Source organism: Haliotis cracherodii, unplaced genomic scaffold, assembly GCF_022045235.1.
Source record: "Haliotis cracherodii isolate W230 unplaced genomic scaffold, xgHalCrac1.p SCAF_13, whole genome shotgun sequence".
In the NCBI taxonomy this organism is placed as follows: Eukaryota; Metazoa; Mollusca; class Gastropoda; order Lepetellida; family Haliotidae; genus Haliotis; species Haliotis cracherodii.
The window spans coordinates 5,603,846-5,620,841 of record NW_027266268.1 but is presented as its reverse complement, the minus strand read 5'-3'; the positions used below and the strand labels follow the sequence as shown (position 1 = coordinate 5,620,841).

General features: G+C 44.2%; 1 protein-coding gene and 1 pseudogene across 1 annotated transcript; both read left to right on the top strand.

Annotated features, from left to right (window-relative positions):
* The first annotated feature begins 830 nt into the window (after window positions 1-830).
* LOC139458790 (perlucin-like) lies at window positions 831-6,754 on the top strand. Its single transcript, XM_071240208.1, has 4 exons — window positions 831-953; window positions 4,067-4,152; window positions 6,068-6,158; window positions 6,510-6,754. Exons 1-4 carry the CDS (start codon window positions 911-913, stop codon window positions 6,737-6,739), a joined length of 450 nt encoding a protein of 149 aa, XP_071096309.1. The 5' UTR covers window positions 831-910; the 3' UTR covers window positions 6,740-6,754.
* Window positions 6,755-9,975: 3,221 nt separating this feature from the next.
* LOC139459539 (C-type lectin-like) lies at window positions 9,976-15,551 on the top strand (annotated as a pseudogene).
* Window positions 15,552-16,996: the final 1,445 nt, after the last annotated feature.

Here is a 16,996-nt window from a genome sequence, read left to right as displayed (position 1 = left end):
ATTTACATGTTGTTTTGCATAATTATATAGATATGCCACTACAACCGCGACAGTGAGTTGCATGACAATATATATCTATACAACCGTATCGCTAGCTCTCCGTTGGGCTTCGATGACAGCAGGTGGAGCCGTACAACCAATGTAAACAAAGGATAACTACGCAAAAGCAAGTAGATTTTCACGTTTTAGGATACTTTCCAAATGAACCGTAACCATTCTTTGACATTTGTTTATGAAAATGTGTAGACTTGTCAAACATGAAACGGATGAAAAGCATAATTATTCAATATCTTGAGTGAACTGTGAAAGATGTGACGAATCGTCACATGGCGCTAGCCTGTGGTAGAGGTACTATGCTGGCTGGCTGCCGGCCGCATGGAACTCTGGGTAGGAGAGTGATAATATCTTATAGTTAGTATTTCGTATGTAGCGTATCATTGTACACATGTCAAAGATAAATTGTCTTTTAAAAATCTATTCCCAAGGTAGCCTCCTCCAACCCAAAACACACGAAGCACGGCGCCTTGTGCCCTGAGTTTAAGAAGACATGGCCATTTGACCACCCGAGTGTTAATTTTAGTGTATATGGACTGTTTCAAGACACGTAATCAGAAAAAAACATCTCAGGAGCTCGAAAGGCCAATGCGCGAGGATAATTCTAGACGCACGCAAAATTTCAGTTTTGCTCAACATTGACAGTCACTGACCTAAATACTGAATAATATATATAGCTTATCTGATTGGCCTCGTTTTTGAAAACAAATATGTTATATAAGAGATAAAAAGGATATAAGATTCATTACCTATCTCGCTTATCTTGAAGCCTTAGTCAAGATATATAGTTTAACACGCAGTCAGTGTTCCAACACCAGACAATACACAAGGCAAGGTCACAGTCTCAACAGTTGCCATGCTGCTCCTTCTTCTCTGTCTCTCCATCAGCGTGACGCTCAGTAAGTTCATGTCCTGCCTTGAGGAGACTGTCTCTCCATCAGCGTGACGTACACTAAGTTCATGTCCTGCCCTGAGGAGTCTGCCTCCTCATCAGCGTGACGCTCAGTAAGTTCATGTCCTGCCTTGAGGAGACTGTCTGTCCATCAGCGTGACGTTCAGTAAGTTCATGTCCTGTCTTGAGGAGTCTGCCTCTCCATCAGCGTGACGCTCAGTAAGTTCATGTCCTGTCTTGAGGAGACTGTCTCTCCATCAGCGTGACGCTCAGTAAGTTCATGTCCTGCCTTGAGAAGACTGTCTCTCCATCAGCGTGACGCTCAGTAAGTTCATGTCCTGCCTTGAGGAGACTTCTGTCCATCAGCGTGACGCTCAGTAAGTTCATGTCCTGTCTTGGGGAGAGTGTCTCTCCATCAGCGTGACGCTCAGTAAGTTCATGTCCTGCCTTGAGGAGACCGTCTCTCCAACAGCGTGACGTTCAATAAGTTCATGTCCTGCCTTGAGGACACTGTATCTCCATCAGCGTGAAGCTCAGTAAGTTCATGCCCTGCCTCGAGGAGACTGTCTCTCCATCAGCGTGACGCTCAGTAAGTTCATGTCCTGCCTTGAGGACACTGTCTCTCCATCAGCATGACGCTCAGTAAGTTCATGTCCTGTCTTGAGAAGTCTGTGGGTCCATCAGCGTAACACTCAGTAAATTCATGTCCTGCCTTGAGGAGTCTGTGTATCCATCAGCGTGACGTGCAGTAAGTTCATGTCCTGTCTTGAGGAGACTGTCTCTCCATCAGCATGACGTACAGTCAGTTCATGTCCTGTCTTGAGGAGTCTGCCTCCTCATCAGCGTGACACTCAGTAAGTTCATGTCCTGCCTTGAGGAGACCGTCTCTCCATCAGCGTGACCCTGAATAAGTTCATGTCCTGCCTTGAGGAGACTGTCTCTCCATCAGCGTGATGCTCAGTAAGTTCATGTCCTGTCTTGAGGAGACTGTCTCTCCATCAGCGTGACGCTCAGTAAGTTCATGTCCTGCCTTGAGGAGACTGTCTCTCCATCAGCGTGATGCTCAGTAAGTTCATGTCCTGTCTTGAGGAGACTGTCTCTCCATCAGCGTGACGCTCAGTAAGTTCATGTCCTGCCTTGAGGAGACCGTCTCTCCATCAGCGTGATGCTCAATAAGTTCATGTCCTGTCTTGAGGAGACTGTCTCTCCATCAACGTGACGCTCAGTAAGTTCATGTCCTGTATTGAGGAGACTGTTTCTCCATCAGCGTGACGCTCAGTAAGTTCATGTCCTGCCTTGAGGAGACTGTCTCTCCATCAACGTGACACTAAGTAAGTTCATGTCCTGCCTTGAGGAGACTGTCTCTCCATCAGCGTGACGCTCAGTAAGTTCATGTCCTGTATTGAGGAGACTCTCTCTCCATCAGCGTGACGCTCAGTAAGTTCATGTCCTGTCTTGAGGAGACTGTCTCTCCATCAACGTGACGCTCAGTAAGTTCATGTCCTGTATTGAGGAGACTGTTTGTCCATCAGCGTGACGCTCAGTAAGTTCATGTCCTGCCTTGAGGAGACTGTCTCTCCATCAGCGTGACGCTCAGTAAGTTCATGTCCTGTATTGAGGAGACTGTCTCTCCATCAGCGTGACGCTCAATAAGTTCATGTCCTGCCTTGAGGAGACCGTCTCTCCATCAACGTGACACTAAGTAAGTTCATGTCCTGCCTTGAGGAGACTGTCTCTCCATCAGCGTGACGCTCAGTAAGTTCATGTCCTGCCTTGAGGAGACTTCTGTCCATCAGCGTGACGCTCAGTAAGTTCATGTCCTGTCTTGAGGAGACCGTCTCTCCATCAGCGTGACGCTCAGTAAGTTCATGTCCTGCCTTGAGGAGACCGTCTCTCCATCAGCGTGATGCTCAGTAAGTTCATGTCCTGTCTTGAGGAGACTGTCTCTCCATCAGCGTGACGCTCAGTAAGTTCATGTCCTGCCTTGAGGAGACTGTCTCTCCATCAGCGTGACGCTCGGTAAGTTCATGTCCTGCCTTGAGGAGACTGTCTGTCCATCAGCGTGACTCTCAGAAAGTTCATGTCCTGCCTTGAGGAGACTGTCTGTCCATCAGCGTGACGCTCAGAAAGTTCATGTCCTGTCTTGAGGAGTCTGCCTTTCCATCAGCGTGACGCTCGGTAAGTTCATGTCCTGTCTTGAGGAGACTGTCTCTCCATCAGCGTGACGCTCAGTAAGTTCATGTCCTGCCTTGAGGAGTCTGCCTCTCCATCAGCGTGACGCTCAGTAAGTTCATGTCCTGCCTTGAGGAGACTGTCTCTCCATCAGCGTGACGCTCAGTAAGTTCATGTCTTGTCTTGAGGAGACTGTCTCTCCATGCATCAGCGTGACGCTCAGTAAGTTCATGTCCTGCCTTGAGGAGTCTGCCTCCTCATCAGCGTGACGCTCAGTAAGTTCATGTCCTGCCTTGAGGAGTCTGTCTCTCCATGCATCAGCGTGACGCTCAGTAAGTTCATGTCCTGTATTGAGGAGACTGTCTCTCCATCAGCGTGACGCTCAGTAACTTCATGTCCTGCCTTGAGGAGACTGTCTCTCCATGCATCAGCGTGACGCTCAGTAAGTTCACGTCCTGTCTTGAGGAGTCTGTCTCTCAATCAGCGTGACGCTCAGTAAGTTCATGTCCTGCCTTGAGGAGTCTGTGTCCCCATCAGCGTGACGCTCAGTAAGTTCATGTCCTGCCTTGAGGAGACTGTCTCTCCATCAGCGTGACGCTCAGTAAGTTCACGTCCTGTCTTGAGGAGACTGTCTCTCCATCGACTTGCACTATTTTGTCTTTGTTTTGTATTCAGTTTGTGTTCGTTATTCGTATTCAGTTTGCCTTCGTTTTATATTTAGTTTGTCTTCGTTTATTTGCATCCAGTTTGTCTTCGTTTTTATTCAGTTTGTTTTCGTTTTGCCCTATTTTGTACCCCCCGCCCAGCCCCCACCCAACGTTCCACGTTTACATGCGTAAAACCCAGCTGTGTATTGACCTTATCTTTATCATATATTCATCTAAAGACTGCCGTTACACTGTCTTTATCCTGTTGTCCTCGCATTACTCCCTATTGCCTTTCTCACAGGTGCGTCGTGTGAAAAGGGCTTTGTTCAGCATGGTAGTTCCTGCTACATCGTCCTCCCGGAGACCGGCACCTGGCTCACTGCAATGGTAAACCGGGATATATTCAAATATTCCGCATGGCTAAAAACCAATATATCACCATTTATGACCAAACCCTATCACAACATTCTACAAAGAAATGTTCCGTTGTTGATACAAAGGGTGAACAACAATACAGTAAAGTACGTTTAGAACGAACGCGCTTATAACGAACTGACGGATATAACGAACTGATGGTTTTGTCCCGACTATGTGCTATTGTTATACTGTATATATGCTTATAACGAACTACGGTTATAACAAACTAAAGTTAGTGGTCCCTTTGGGTTCGTTATAACCGTAGTTTACTGTATATTTTTTAAGAAGTAAACGACGAGTGGGAGTTGTTTACCGTACAATAAAACACTGCAGGCAGAATAAACCATGAGGGTCGCAGCAGTGTTTTATTTAGGATAAACAAGGACGACGAGTCGTTTATTTCTTATATGAGATATCAACATTTTATACAGTCTCTCCTACGATGTTGATAGAATGTACAAGCTTAAATTTATTTTACCCGTATTTAAATAAAGATGTGCCCTGAATACAATCCGACCTCGGCAGTGTCGGGCAAGTACATTTTATTAAAAGGGGCGTTACTTTTGGTATTTCCCGGATATTCTCACAGTTTTCACGTCCATTCTGTGTATCTTTTCTCCTAATACCTATTGTCATATCTATCCCACATTTGAATGCGATCGTTCATCCAGTGCGTCTCATCAGCGGTTACCAGCTACATCTATGGAGAACATCTCACTTCCCTCTAAAAAGTAACGTCTTCCAATTTACGACATCATCAAGATGCGAGAGCATGTTCGAATCTGCAGAAATGACGTCATGGTAGAGCAATGTTTTATCGTGAATAAACCACGGTTAGTTCTTCAGGGGGCGGTCGGGTAGCCTAGTGGTTAAAGCGTTCGCTCGTCACGCCGAAGGCCCGGGTTCGATTCCCGACATGGGTACAATGTGTGAAGCCCATTTCTGGTGTCCCCCGCTGTGATATTGCTGAAATATTGCTAAAAGCGGCGTAAAATCATACTCACTGACTCACTCATTAGTTCTTCAGTGTTCTTTGCGATTTATCGCGTAGCTATCATATATTCATTGTTAAAGAATACTGCTATCTCATTGGCCGTCGTGAGGGTGCCACCTGCAGAATACACTCGCGATCTTCTGGTATCCTCACTATTTGATAGTGATTCAGTGACACGTGCTTTTGAAAAAGTCGAAATCGTTTAACGAACACTGCCTTCAGCAGATATGTCATATGATTGTGTGAAAAGGGTTATGTCGCTTTTATCTGCTATTGTGAAACACAATACGTCTGTAGGGGTCTCACGTCATAATGTTTGATGTGAGTCACTTGTTCGTCACTCCTTAATTATTGTTCGCATTCGTAATGTATTCAGGATGGTTTTACTTGACCATTTTTTATTCACAAGGATAGTTGTCGGGCACAAAGTTTCACAAATTCAGTACCCCTCTGCCAAAATATTGCCATGATTAGCTTCATATAATAACATAATTGTGATATGAACAAAACAAATACACACAGGGAAAAGGAGCAGGAAACGGAGTTTTATATTTTCTTAGGGACTGGTACTTTTTATGGGGGGAGGGGAGAGGCGGTGAAATTGTTTTTGCGCAGCCACGCAACCACACCGCGGAGCTACTCCAGAATATCTGAGAATCTTATTGCCCTTTTTATGGTAAAGTTATGCATGCACATCCCATAATGTGACCGTTTTACATTATTCATATTCTAATTTCATTCATAATACATGTACTTCTAAAAGACGGAGTGAAAAAAACTGTGTATCAAAATGCCAATGTATGGGTCATGTAATGCATGTAATTTTTAAATGCAAATGCTAATCATTTGGAACGTTGTAGTTGTTAACACAACATTTGCTTTCTCATACAGGAGTACTGCAAGGCGTTCGGCATGAGTCTGACCATTGTCCAGAGTCCAGACGAGTACAAGTTCCTCAAGGACTACCTCTACACCCACAGAGGTGAGTCCAGTTCTGTCGTCATCAAGGTCAGTGAGGTCACATATTATTCCACCTTCCCAGTATATATGAGATTATTGTATCAATACTACTATATTGGTTTCATATATAATTAATAAATAATTATTTTTTTCGATTTTCCTGAAAGCATACTTCAGTTGTCTTTATATTGAGTCAGACGGTCAGAATAAAGAACTAGCACACACGGTAGTATTTCTCTGACAATACTATCATCATCATCATCATCATCATCATAATCATCATCACGTTGTTATTGGTCGTCATCGTCGTCATCACCATCAACAACACCACCACCATCATAATTATTTTATAGTATGGTTATTGTTATTATAGGCAGCTACACACATGCTCCCGATTTCTGGACAGCGGGCTCCCACATGATGTCGACTGAGTGGGCGTGGGCAGGGACGGATGAGGAGATAGAGACGTTCTTCTGGGGCCCGGGAGAACCCAATAACTCGGGGGCCATTGAACGCTGTCTGTCCTTCTATGCGCGGAAAAACTTCACATGGAACGACGAACACTGCACGTACCCCGGTTACCCTTTGTGTGAGAAACAGTGAGTGTAACACGTCCATTCAAGTACTGATCAACGTTTTGGTTTGGTTTGTTGTTTTACGCCGCACTCAGCAATATTAAAGCTATATGGCGGCGGTCTATAAAATAATCGAGTCTGGACCAGACAATCCAGTGATTGATATCATGAGCATCGATCGACGCAATTGGGATCGATGACCTGCATCAACCAAGTCAGCGAGCCTGACCACCCGATCCCGTTAGTCGCCTTTTACGACAAGCGTAGTCGCCTTTTACGACAAGCGTAGTCGCTTTTACGTCAAGCATGGGTTGCTGAAGACCTATTCTACCCCAGATCTTCACGGGTCCTGTTCAATGTACTACTTCTAAACACTTGCCGTTCCTCGTGGACACAAATGAGTAAAAGAAAGTATACGCACATGTTTGATGGATGCTAAAAATGAAAGTGGTAAAAAGTGTGTTTAAATCCAGGACACAAACCTGAGAGCATTGCTTGTCCCATAATTTTGACGCGTTGAAGGTTTAATCATGCCTTAGGATACCAAACATGTTTAGGTAAGCTGGTGATGTGAAATGAGCTTTAACGCTGCGTTCAAGATTATTGCATTTATACAGCGACGTGCATGCACATGATTATGTACAAGATGAACCTTGTTTTTTCCCCTTAAACCGAGCGTCAGGCAGGGTAACTACAAGTACCATCTTTTCACGTCTTTTTGTATGACGCGGCCGTCGATCGAACCCATGACCTCCCTGCACGGGCGGACGCTCTAGCAATAGACCACGGAGGCGGTCCAAACATGTTTAGGAATGTGTTTAGCAACTAAACGTGTTTAGGGTCTAATTATTGGAAAGACCCGCACATGCTTATATTATGGGGATGTTGTGTTTAGGCGGTATTTAAGCTGTGAGACGATAGAATATACCAAATGTGTATTCCGTTTAGGATCTATACACATTCCTAAACATGTCTTGTATGTGTTCACATTCTAAACACATATTTACAGTGTTTTTGGTACGAGCTTTATATTTGTGTTATTCACCTGAAAATTACATCCATGTAAAGTTTAGATTACTTTTACAATTTTCGGGTTAAATCCAAGTTTCAAGTGAGTACTTTCTTTTGCCCAGTACTTTATCTATTTAATGTATTTATTTGTTCAAATTTACATTGCTGATGTCCAAAATGAATTTCTTGTTAAAACTTTGCATTTTTCAGACTTTTACTCAACCCTGGAAAGTGAACTGTCGTTCTGTAACTTATCCAATAAAACTGTTTTTCAAAACTAAATGTGAATTTTTGTCATTTTTACACAGACAACTATTTATGCTTCTCATTTCCGAAGCGCACGGGTAGAACTGTCGTCTTGTCGCTTTTCAGAGTTGCGTCCCTTGGGTATACCGGAATCCTATGAACGTGGTTTCTATACCCAGATTTGCCCTCAATGTTTTCTTGTTTTGTTAGGACCATTCCCTTTTTATTTGGTTTCAAGTAAACTGTTGCAATATCCTATCACGACAGGAAACACAAGATATATGGGCGTCACACGTTGCACCCATGTGCGAGTGTATTCTGCAGGTGGCACCCTCACGACGGCCAATGAGATAGCAGTATTCTTTAACAATGAATATATCATAGCTACGCGATAAATCGCAAAGAACACTGAAGAAATAATGAGTGAGTGAGTGAGTTTGGTTTTACGCCTCTTTTAGCAATATTCCAGCAATATCACGGCGGGGGACACCAGAAATGGGCTTCACAAATTGTACCCATGTCGGGATTCGAACCCGGGTCTTCGGCGTGACGAGCGAACGCTTAAACCACTAGGCTACCCGACCGCCCCGAAAGCCGATAGGCTACCACTCGTAAACGGTGAAAGCCGATAGGCTACCATTTGTAAATGGGGATCGCTACATCCCATACCACATCAACTAGGCTTCCGATCTTCGTTTTCGTCAACTCTTACAACCTTGGACCTCCGCACCGTCGATCCATTAAATGGAGATGAAGCTATGTCATCTGGAACAATACGTTAGCCGCTTGGGTGATTGACCTTACACGGGTTTGTTAAGATTTGATTATTGATAAACACTTTGATACTGTCAAATCCAAATCCACTCACAAACATGAAATGTTTACTATGTGGACATCCAGTATTTTCACTCCCGTTTTGCCGAAATACACAGTCACTATAACTGAGGAATTTTGAAGTTCCCGAAATGTCGACATCTCTTAATAATAGGCCATTTATATTGCGCATATTTCCACATGCTCAAAGCGATAGTCAGTGGACCAGAGTGCACTCAACAATCATTCCAAGCTCCCTGGGGAGTATACAACCCAAGCTGCCTATGAGGCCTTTGAAGGTTAACAACCACAATATTTCTCATCCTACCGGGTACCTATTCACTGCTGAGTGAACAGAGGCACATTTCGAACAAACTTCCCCAAGGAGACATCACGTGTTAAATGTGCTTCAGTGTGAGACAGGACCGAAGCCCTAGAAACACTCAGGAGCCAAGCTTCCGAAACGCGGTCACCCATCCAAAGACTCTCCGTCGTTGTTTAACTTCACCTGATTTGTGACCTGTCCTATATTTCCATTTTATTAGACCGCCTCCGTGGTCTAGTGGTAGAGCGTCCGCCCGGAGAGAGGAAGGTCCGGGGTTCGATCTCCGGCCAAGTCATACCAAAATACGTTAAAAGATGGTACTTGTTGTTACCCTGTCTGGCGCTCGGCATTAAAGGGCCAAAACAAGGACTGGTCGGCTCGGAGTCAGTATACTGTGTCTGAGTGGGGTATTCATGTTAAACTGCGGCATGGTATCTCAGTGTGCTAGCACTATAATTCGGCATCAGTCCGGACTAGTACAAGTAGCCACACCCACACGTGCATGCACGTCGCTATATCAGTGCAATAATCTTGGACGCGACGTTAAACCTCACCTCACCATTTTATTATGATAGATACTCTATTCCACAATAGCTTCGTTTCGGAAGTGACGTCACCATCTCTCGTAACTAACTCAGCACGGAATTTCTCTCACTCATGAGCGTAATTTGATTGCATGGCAACATTTAGCATCGTATGATTCAAATGATGGGTCCAGGTTCTGATGGGCACAGAACACACTTGATAATCGAGGATGGTATATGACACACATGAAAATAATGAATGTCAGATTTTGAATTTAAAAACCAGGAGAGATAGTGTTGACCCTGATGATATATATACGCGGAATCACCGCAATATAGATTAGTATGTCCGAGTTAGTTGCGGGCTATCTTCTCCAACATGGCGGCATTCTTGAAACACCTGTTCCTTCTGACCCTGTCGGCAGCGAGTAGTAAGTACACATATCTACAGTATACCCGTGAAAATCTTGGTTAGAATAGGTCTTCAGTAACCCATGCTTACCGTAAGAGGCTACTATGCTTGTCGTAAGATGTGACTAACGGGATCGGGTGGTCAGGCTCTCTGACGTGGTTCATGTATGTCATCGTATCCCCATTGCCCAGATCGATGGATTGTTTGGTGGAGACTCGATTATTTACAGGCCACCGTCATATATCTGGAATATTACTGAGTGAGGCGTTAAACAACAAACAAACAAACATGTCAAAAGTATGTGTTCAGTGTATCGTGTCACGCCACACACACCAATATGACACACGTATGACGACGGCCTGTACATTGTCGAGTCAGGACCAAACAAACCAGAGATGGATATTATGAACAATGTCCCACGTCATCGGGGTATTCAATAGTCCAATGACTATCGCTATGTTAAACGCCACTTTGAGCAGTGTATCAGTTAGAGTGAGTGAGTTGGGTTTAACGCCGCTTTTAACAGCATTCCAGTTATATCGCGGCGTGTCAGCTTAATGTGGGAGGAAAGCCCGAAGTGATGCAGGTCACAGACGTTTACCACTTCGGTGAAACCCACGAGCACGGGTATGGTACTGACAAACCTAGAAACATAATCGGGGCGAACCGGGATTCGAACCCACAACCATAGGTTTCTAGCGTGCCCAAGGGACGCAAATCTGCACAGCGATTCGCGGCGCCTTAGACGACTGGGCCACCCGTGTCCCCGTATCAGTTAGATCAGTGTCGGCTGAATGTGAAAATGAATGCCGCTCGGCTCAACAATAAATGAATGCTTCACAATGTAAAGGTAATAATATGTATAACATTTTACTGTCCTTCATATTTGAGTGAGATGACTACAAACTACATATGCAACATACAACATCCCTTTGTGGAGATGACCCAGGAATGTCGTGGAGATTCGGGGCAGAATATGTGTCCGTTTCTCCATGCTCGTCCGTCTGTGGAAATTCTGGGGCAAAATGGTAACCCATACCATTACCAGATCAAACACCCAGTATCCCATACTTGTCTCCACGTGAATATTCTGGGACAAACGCGATGACCGGTGATCCATGCTTATCTCCACGTGGAAATGTAGGATACAATCAAACAGACTGCCAGGCAAAAGAAAGTATATACTTGAAAATTGGATTTGACCCAAAAAATTACAAACCCTGCTAGACTGAAAGCAGTCGCCTGTTGTGAGATACTCCTTGATATGATGAATGTAATATCCCTAATGACACCAGCCTCAAATATATCATCATCGAATATTGCTGAAGGCGGAAAACAACATTTACTCAATCATCCTGATAGTTGATAAGTTTCACTCATCTTGGTGGTTGATAAGTTTCACTCAGCCTGGTGGTTGACATCTTCCCGAGGCAAGTGAGTTAACTGGCTATAAAAGTCCAGTTTCCACCCTTGCCGAACTAGGCTGGTATTATGGAGTTACATTTGGCTGGACTAAGGAGTTTATGCATAGTTCAATCAAAATCGCGCACCGAAATCGAAATCCTGTTCGTAAAGTGTCATGCAGATTTCGGTCGACTGCAGGATTTGCAAAGCATGTGCCCCGCTAACTCGTTGTCAACAGATATTTTCTAAATCTTTTCATGTTTTTAATCAAGGTGAACACGTGATTTGATGCGCTTCGCGATGTCAGACTCGTTTTATCACAATATAGATCTTGATTATCGATGAGATCGTCTTGACTTGTTTGAAGCAAATGCAAGTGATACGAGAGGTTGAATCTGATTGGTCAATAGGAGAAGCATAGCAAGGACATAACTCGTAATAGCCACTGGTGGCGCTACGATCGAGCCCAGGAATTCCAGCCTAGTTCGGCAAGGGTGGAAACTGGACTTTTATAGTCAGTTAACTCTCTTGCCTCGGGAAGATGGGTGGTTGATAATTTCATTCATCTTGATGGTTTATAAGTTTCAGTCGTCTTCAGCTGCCCGAACGGCTTTGTCCGCCATGATGACTCCTGCTACAAAGTGTTCCCGGAGAAGGCCACCTGGCCGGAAGCTGAAGTACGTATGACGTCATGAAGTCCGGGCACCTACAACCAAGTCCCCATGCAATCGACATCCACTGGGACCAGATTATGATGTCGGTTTGACAGTTTGGTTTCCTCACGTATCCAATTAAACAGTAAATTACCATCTACAAGACATACTGATTATTCCCCTCTATATAATGAAATAAAAGTTACGACTGAATGTTTGCAATTAAACATACGGCCGCAATTGGTAAATGGGACAATGTCACCATGTCTCGAATTATTCCAGCAGTGAAACGACGGAAATTCTGAATACTGGTCATGTTAATTCCACATCTTGTGGCGACGTTTTAATGAAACCCTGCCACATAGTTAGTATATGCAATGATATTATTTGTACTACAAAGGTATTATTTCAGTCACCTGTCAAGACATACAGGTTTTTTTTCTCTGAAACAAAATGTCGTTTTTGACTCACAAAACATGATAACTCCGAACATGCTGCATGTCCACTGAGCGATTTGTTAAGGGAAAAAATACTTTCCCCAGAACTCCCCAAAACAGTCCCAAGCATATCCCGTCATCTTCCCGAGGCAAGTGAGTTAACTTACTATAAAAGTCCAGTTTCCACCCTTGCCGAACTAGGCTGGTATTATGGAGTTACATTTTGGCTGGACTAATGTGTAGTCCAATCAAAATCGCTAAAAGATGGACTTGTTGTTACCCTGTCAGGCGCTCGGCATTAAGGGGCTAAAACAAGGACTGGTCGGCTCGGAGTTAGTATACTGTGTCGGCTCGGAGTCAGTATACTGTGTCTGAGTTGGATATTCGCGACATGGTATCTCAGTGGACTAGCACTATAAACTCGGCATTAGTCCGGACTAGTACAAGCAGCCACACACACACACGTGCATGCACGCCACTTTATAAGTGCAATAGTCTTGGACGCGACATTAAACCCCATTCACCTCACCTCACTGCGGTACACAGACGCAGGCTAAACTTGTCGGGGACACGGGTGGCCCAGTCGTCTAACGCGCCGCGATTCGCTGTGCAGAGTTGCGTCCCTTGGGCACGCCAGAAACCTATGATTGTGAGTATCGAGCCCCGGTTCGCCCTGATTATGTTTCTAGGTTTGTCAGCACCCTACCCGTGCTCGTGGGTTTCACCGAAGTGGTAAACGTCTGAGACCTGCATCACTTCGTGCTCTCCTCCAACATTTAGCTGACACACCGCGATACAACTTTTATACTGTAAAAAGCGGCGTTAAATCCAGCTCACTCACTCTAACCTTGTCTCTGCTGTAGGCGTACTGCAAAGACTTCGGACTGAGCCTGGCCAAGGTAGAGAGTCAGAGAGAACACGACTTCCTGAAGGGCTACGTCACGTCCCTCAAAGGTGAGTTCAGTCTACCAGGAAGGATAAAACAAATTTTATAAAGGAAAGATTTTACGTAATAGTAGTATATTTTTTAATGTTGAATCTGCGTACCAAATACGATTTTATTTGCGTACCGCGTCACGAATACCATCTGATTAGACTCTCCAATACCGCGTACAAAAAGGGGGTTAGCAGCCTCAAAACGTCTGCTGTTCCCTGCAATGTAATTGCTTGAATACCGCTGACCCCAAAGGCCCAACTCACCCATTAACTTGGTTCATGGATTTCGCTAAAGTGGCAAACGTGTACGAACTGGGTTCATCCTCTATATCTCTAGGGCTCGCATTTCCGCAAACCCACATTTACCCCTGGATCCATTTCCGTGGTTTGCCCTTGGTTTTCATCATAATTCTACCGACCAATTTAACGTCGAGATGAGGAATGAGGAGCTGGGTGAGGGAGAACTTGCCACCGCCAGTTTTAATGGACATGAAGATCATCTTTTCCATCAAGTTGTCTTGAGGGCTTTCTTTTGCGTGTCAGTCAATTTTTCAATGCTGAATTTCTCGCAAACTCTATCGTTATCAATGGCAGTCATGTTGTTGATATCGCCAACTCAACATTGAGGCTGTTTGTAACACGCATTCTGATTGGTCCGTTAGACCGAGTAGCGTAGCCTATCAAATCAATAATATGAGATCGCGAAAACCACGGGATTGGATGCAGGGTTTGGTGTAGGTGTACCGAAATCAGCCCTGGAGATAGAGAGTATGCTCTGGGTCTCCTTCCTCCATATAAACTTGACTCGACGCGATATTCCTGACATTTTGGTCAACGCGGTGTAAACTCATTCACTCACTCTCCCGACAGCGTTGTACCCAGGTAATGTGGACTTCTGGCTGGACGGGACGAACATGCTGTCTGGGGACTGGATATGGGCGTCAACTGGACAGCCAATCACGCAGTTTTTCTGGCATCAGGGGGAACCTAACAACCTGTCCCCCGGGGAACGCTGCCTCTCCATGCACGCCGACTACTCGTGGGATGACGAGCACTGCAGCTATTCAGAAGCCTTTATCTGCGAAGTCGAGTGAGCTTTTTATATCAATATGAGCACAAGGCAGATAAGAACATAAACTGTCAGGGAAAACACCCATACACGTTTGATGGTGGCTAAAAATTAAACAAACAAGAAATGGTTATTCGAGGGAGATTTATTTAATACGCGTATCAGTTATTTTTTGGACCTTGTACTATTTCGGCGACTGTTTTCAGCCAAGCAACGTTTTGATACCGTTTGTATTTTTCGGGTCAAATCCAGTTATTAAGTGTATACTTTCTTTTGCCCGGCAGTTAATATACCAATACACAAATCCCATAATCCGACCAAATAATTCTTTACAAATCTATTATTGTTTTAAATGATTTATTTAGTTATTGTTTTGAATGATTTAAAGTCGGAACCCTATCTGATTGAAAAAAATGAATATTGTATAATCCGGCAATATTTTAACTAATCACGGCGGCGACATATGCTCACGGGATCAGGGTTACAAGCTGTCGTGGGACTTCTCACCCGTCACCATGTCCACCATGTCCTTGAGGTCCACCACTCACTGAATCTGAAAATCAATTGGAAAAAAGTTACGCATCACCCATATCCCGAAGTGATATGTACCGTTTGGATATATATTCATATTGCATTGTCACTGAACAGATATTATGTGTGTCATACTGATTTTACGAAACGAGCCAGATCGATGGTATATAAAGTTTTCCATGCGTTTCGTAAAATCAGTATGACACACATGCGAATATTTTCTTTATTACCCATTATTTTTTAATCCTTTGAGCCCCCCTTTCGAAAAAATGCACTGATCGCAAGCACCGTCTTAGAAAACTATAATTGTCAAATGACGTCGACGTTAACAATCTGAAGCTATGACGTCGTTTCTCGCAGCGCTGGAATCAACCCGGGAGGACTGTTCGGCTGAAGGACATACGAACACGAACACGGCTACCTGTCTCTATTTCTCAAATAAAACATATAGCATCCTTACGACGGCTGGTTTGAATTAACTTTGTGTGATAGTATTTTATTATGTATGGAAGCGTATTAGTGACACATACTAAGAAAATAAGTATCACCTTCGTAGAAGATACTTTCATCTACGTATATGGTACTACTCACATCTACGTAGAAGGTACTTTCATCTACGTATATGACACTACTCACATCAACGTAGAAGATACTTTCATCTACGTATATGGTACTACTCACATCTACGTAGAAGATACTTTCATCTACGTACATTAATGTGGATCCTTGAACAGTCCTCTATAAAAGAAGACCAGATTTATGCTCATCCTCATACGACAAAGACCCCTTCAGCTTCAATGGTAGCGAGGATATCGGAAGAATAAGGAAGGTGTCGCGTGAGATTGTTGGGTTAAAGGTCAAAGGGAGACAACTCATTCAACGGTTTCATGCACTCGTCTCAGTGTTTTGTAGTTAGCGGAACATATGCTGAGTGGACACGGATGTGGTTTCATGGGCCGCTCACCGACGATTTCGGGTGAAAATCGGGTTTAGAATATACCTTCAGCAAAACATGCTTGTCGAGAGAGGCGACTAACGGGATCGGGTGTACATCATCGTATTCCTATGCTCATGATGTCAGTCACTGGATTCTCGGGCCCAGACTCAATTATTTATAGACCGCAGTCATTTAGCTGGAATAATGCTGAGTGCGGTGTTAAGTGAGTGAGTGAGTGAGTGAGTGAGTTGGGTTTAACGCCGCTTTTAACATTATTCCGGTTATATCACGGCGTGTAAGCTTAATGTGGGAGGAAAGCCCGAAGTGATGCAGGTCTCAGACATTTACCACTTGAAACCCACGAGCACGGGTATGGTTCTGACAAACCTAGAAACAAAATCGGGGCGAACCGGGATTCAAGCCCTCAATCATAGGTTCCTGGCGTGCCCAAGGGACGCAACTCTGCACAGCGAATCGCGTCGCCTTAGACGACTGTGCCACCCATGCCCCCTGAGTGCGGTGTTAACTACAAACAAATCAAACATTTGATTGGAGAACTTGTGTCGTTGATGGTCAAAGGGAAGTAAGTGTAAATCCTAATAACCATTTGCTAAACATGCTTACCTCCCTTTGAGACAGGGGCAATAACTTTTGATTTGTTGCACGGGGCTAGCTCCCTTTGGTTAACGGAATTGTGTGAAGTTTTTAGCGAATCGCTGTGCGGAGTTAAAAGCAAGGGAGCTAACTCTTGTACACACGATTGCCTCCCTTTGACCATAGACAATCACTCCCGTCCACTTGTGGCCCTTTCCATGTGATCGTTTTCTGTGCCAAATCCACTTTTGGAAGAAAAAGAAACGGATAAAGGAGGAATAATATAACGTACACATTGAGTTTAATTCACGTAACTGAACCATGTTAACAGAGCTTCCAATCACATTTAAGTAATGAAGTTCAAGGGTTTGAGAGCCAGGACCCAGGGGCCGC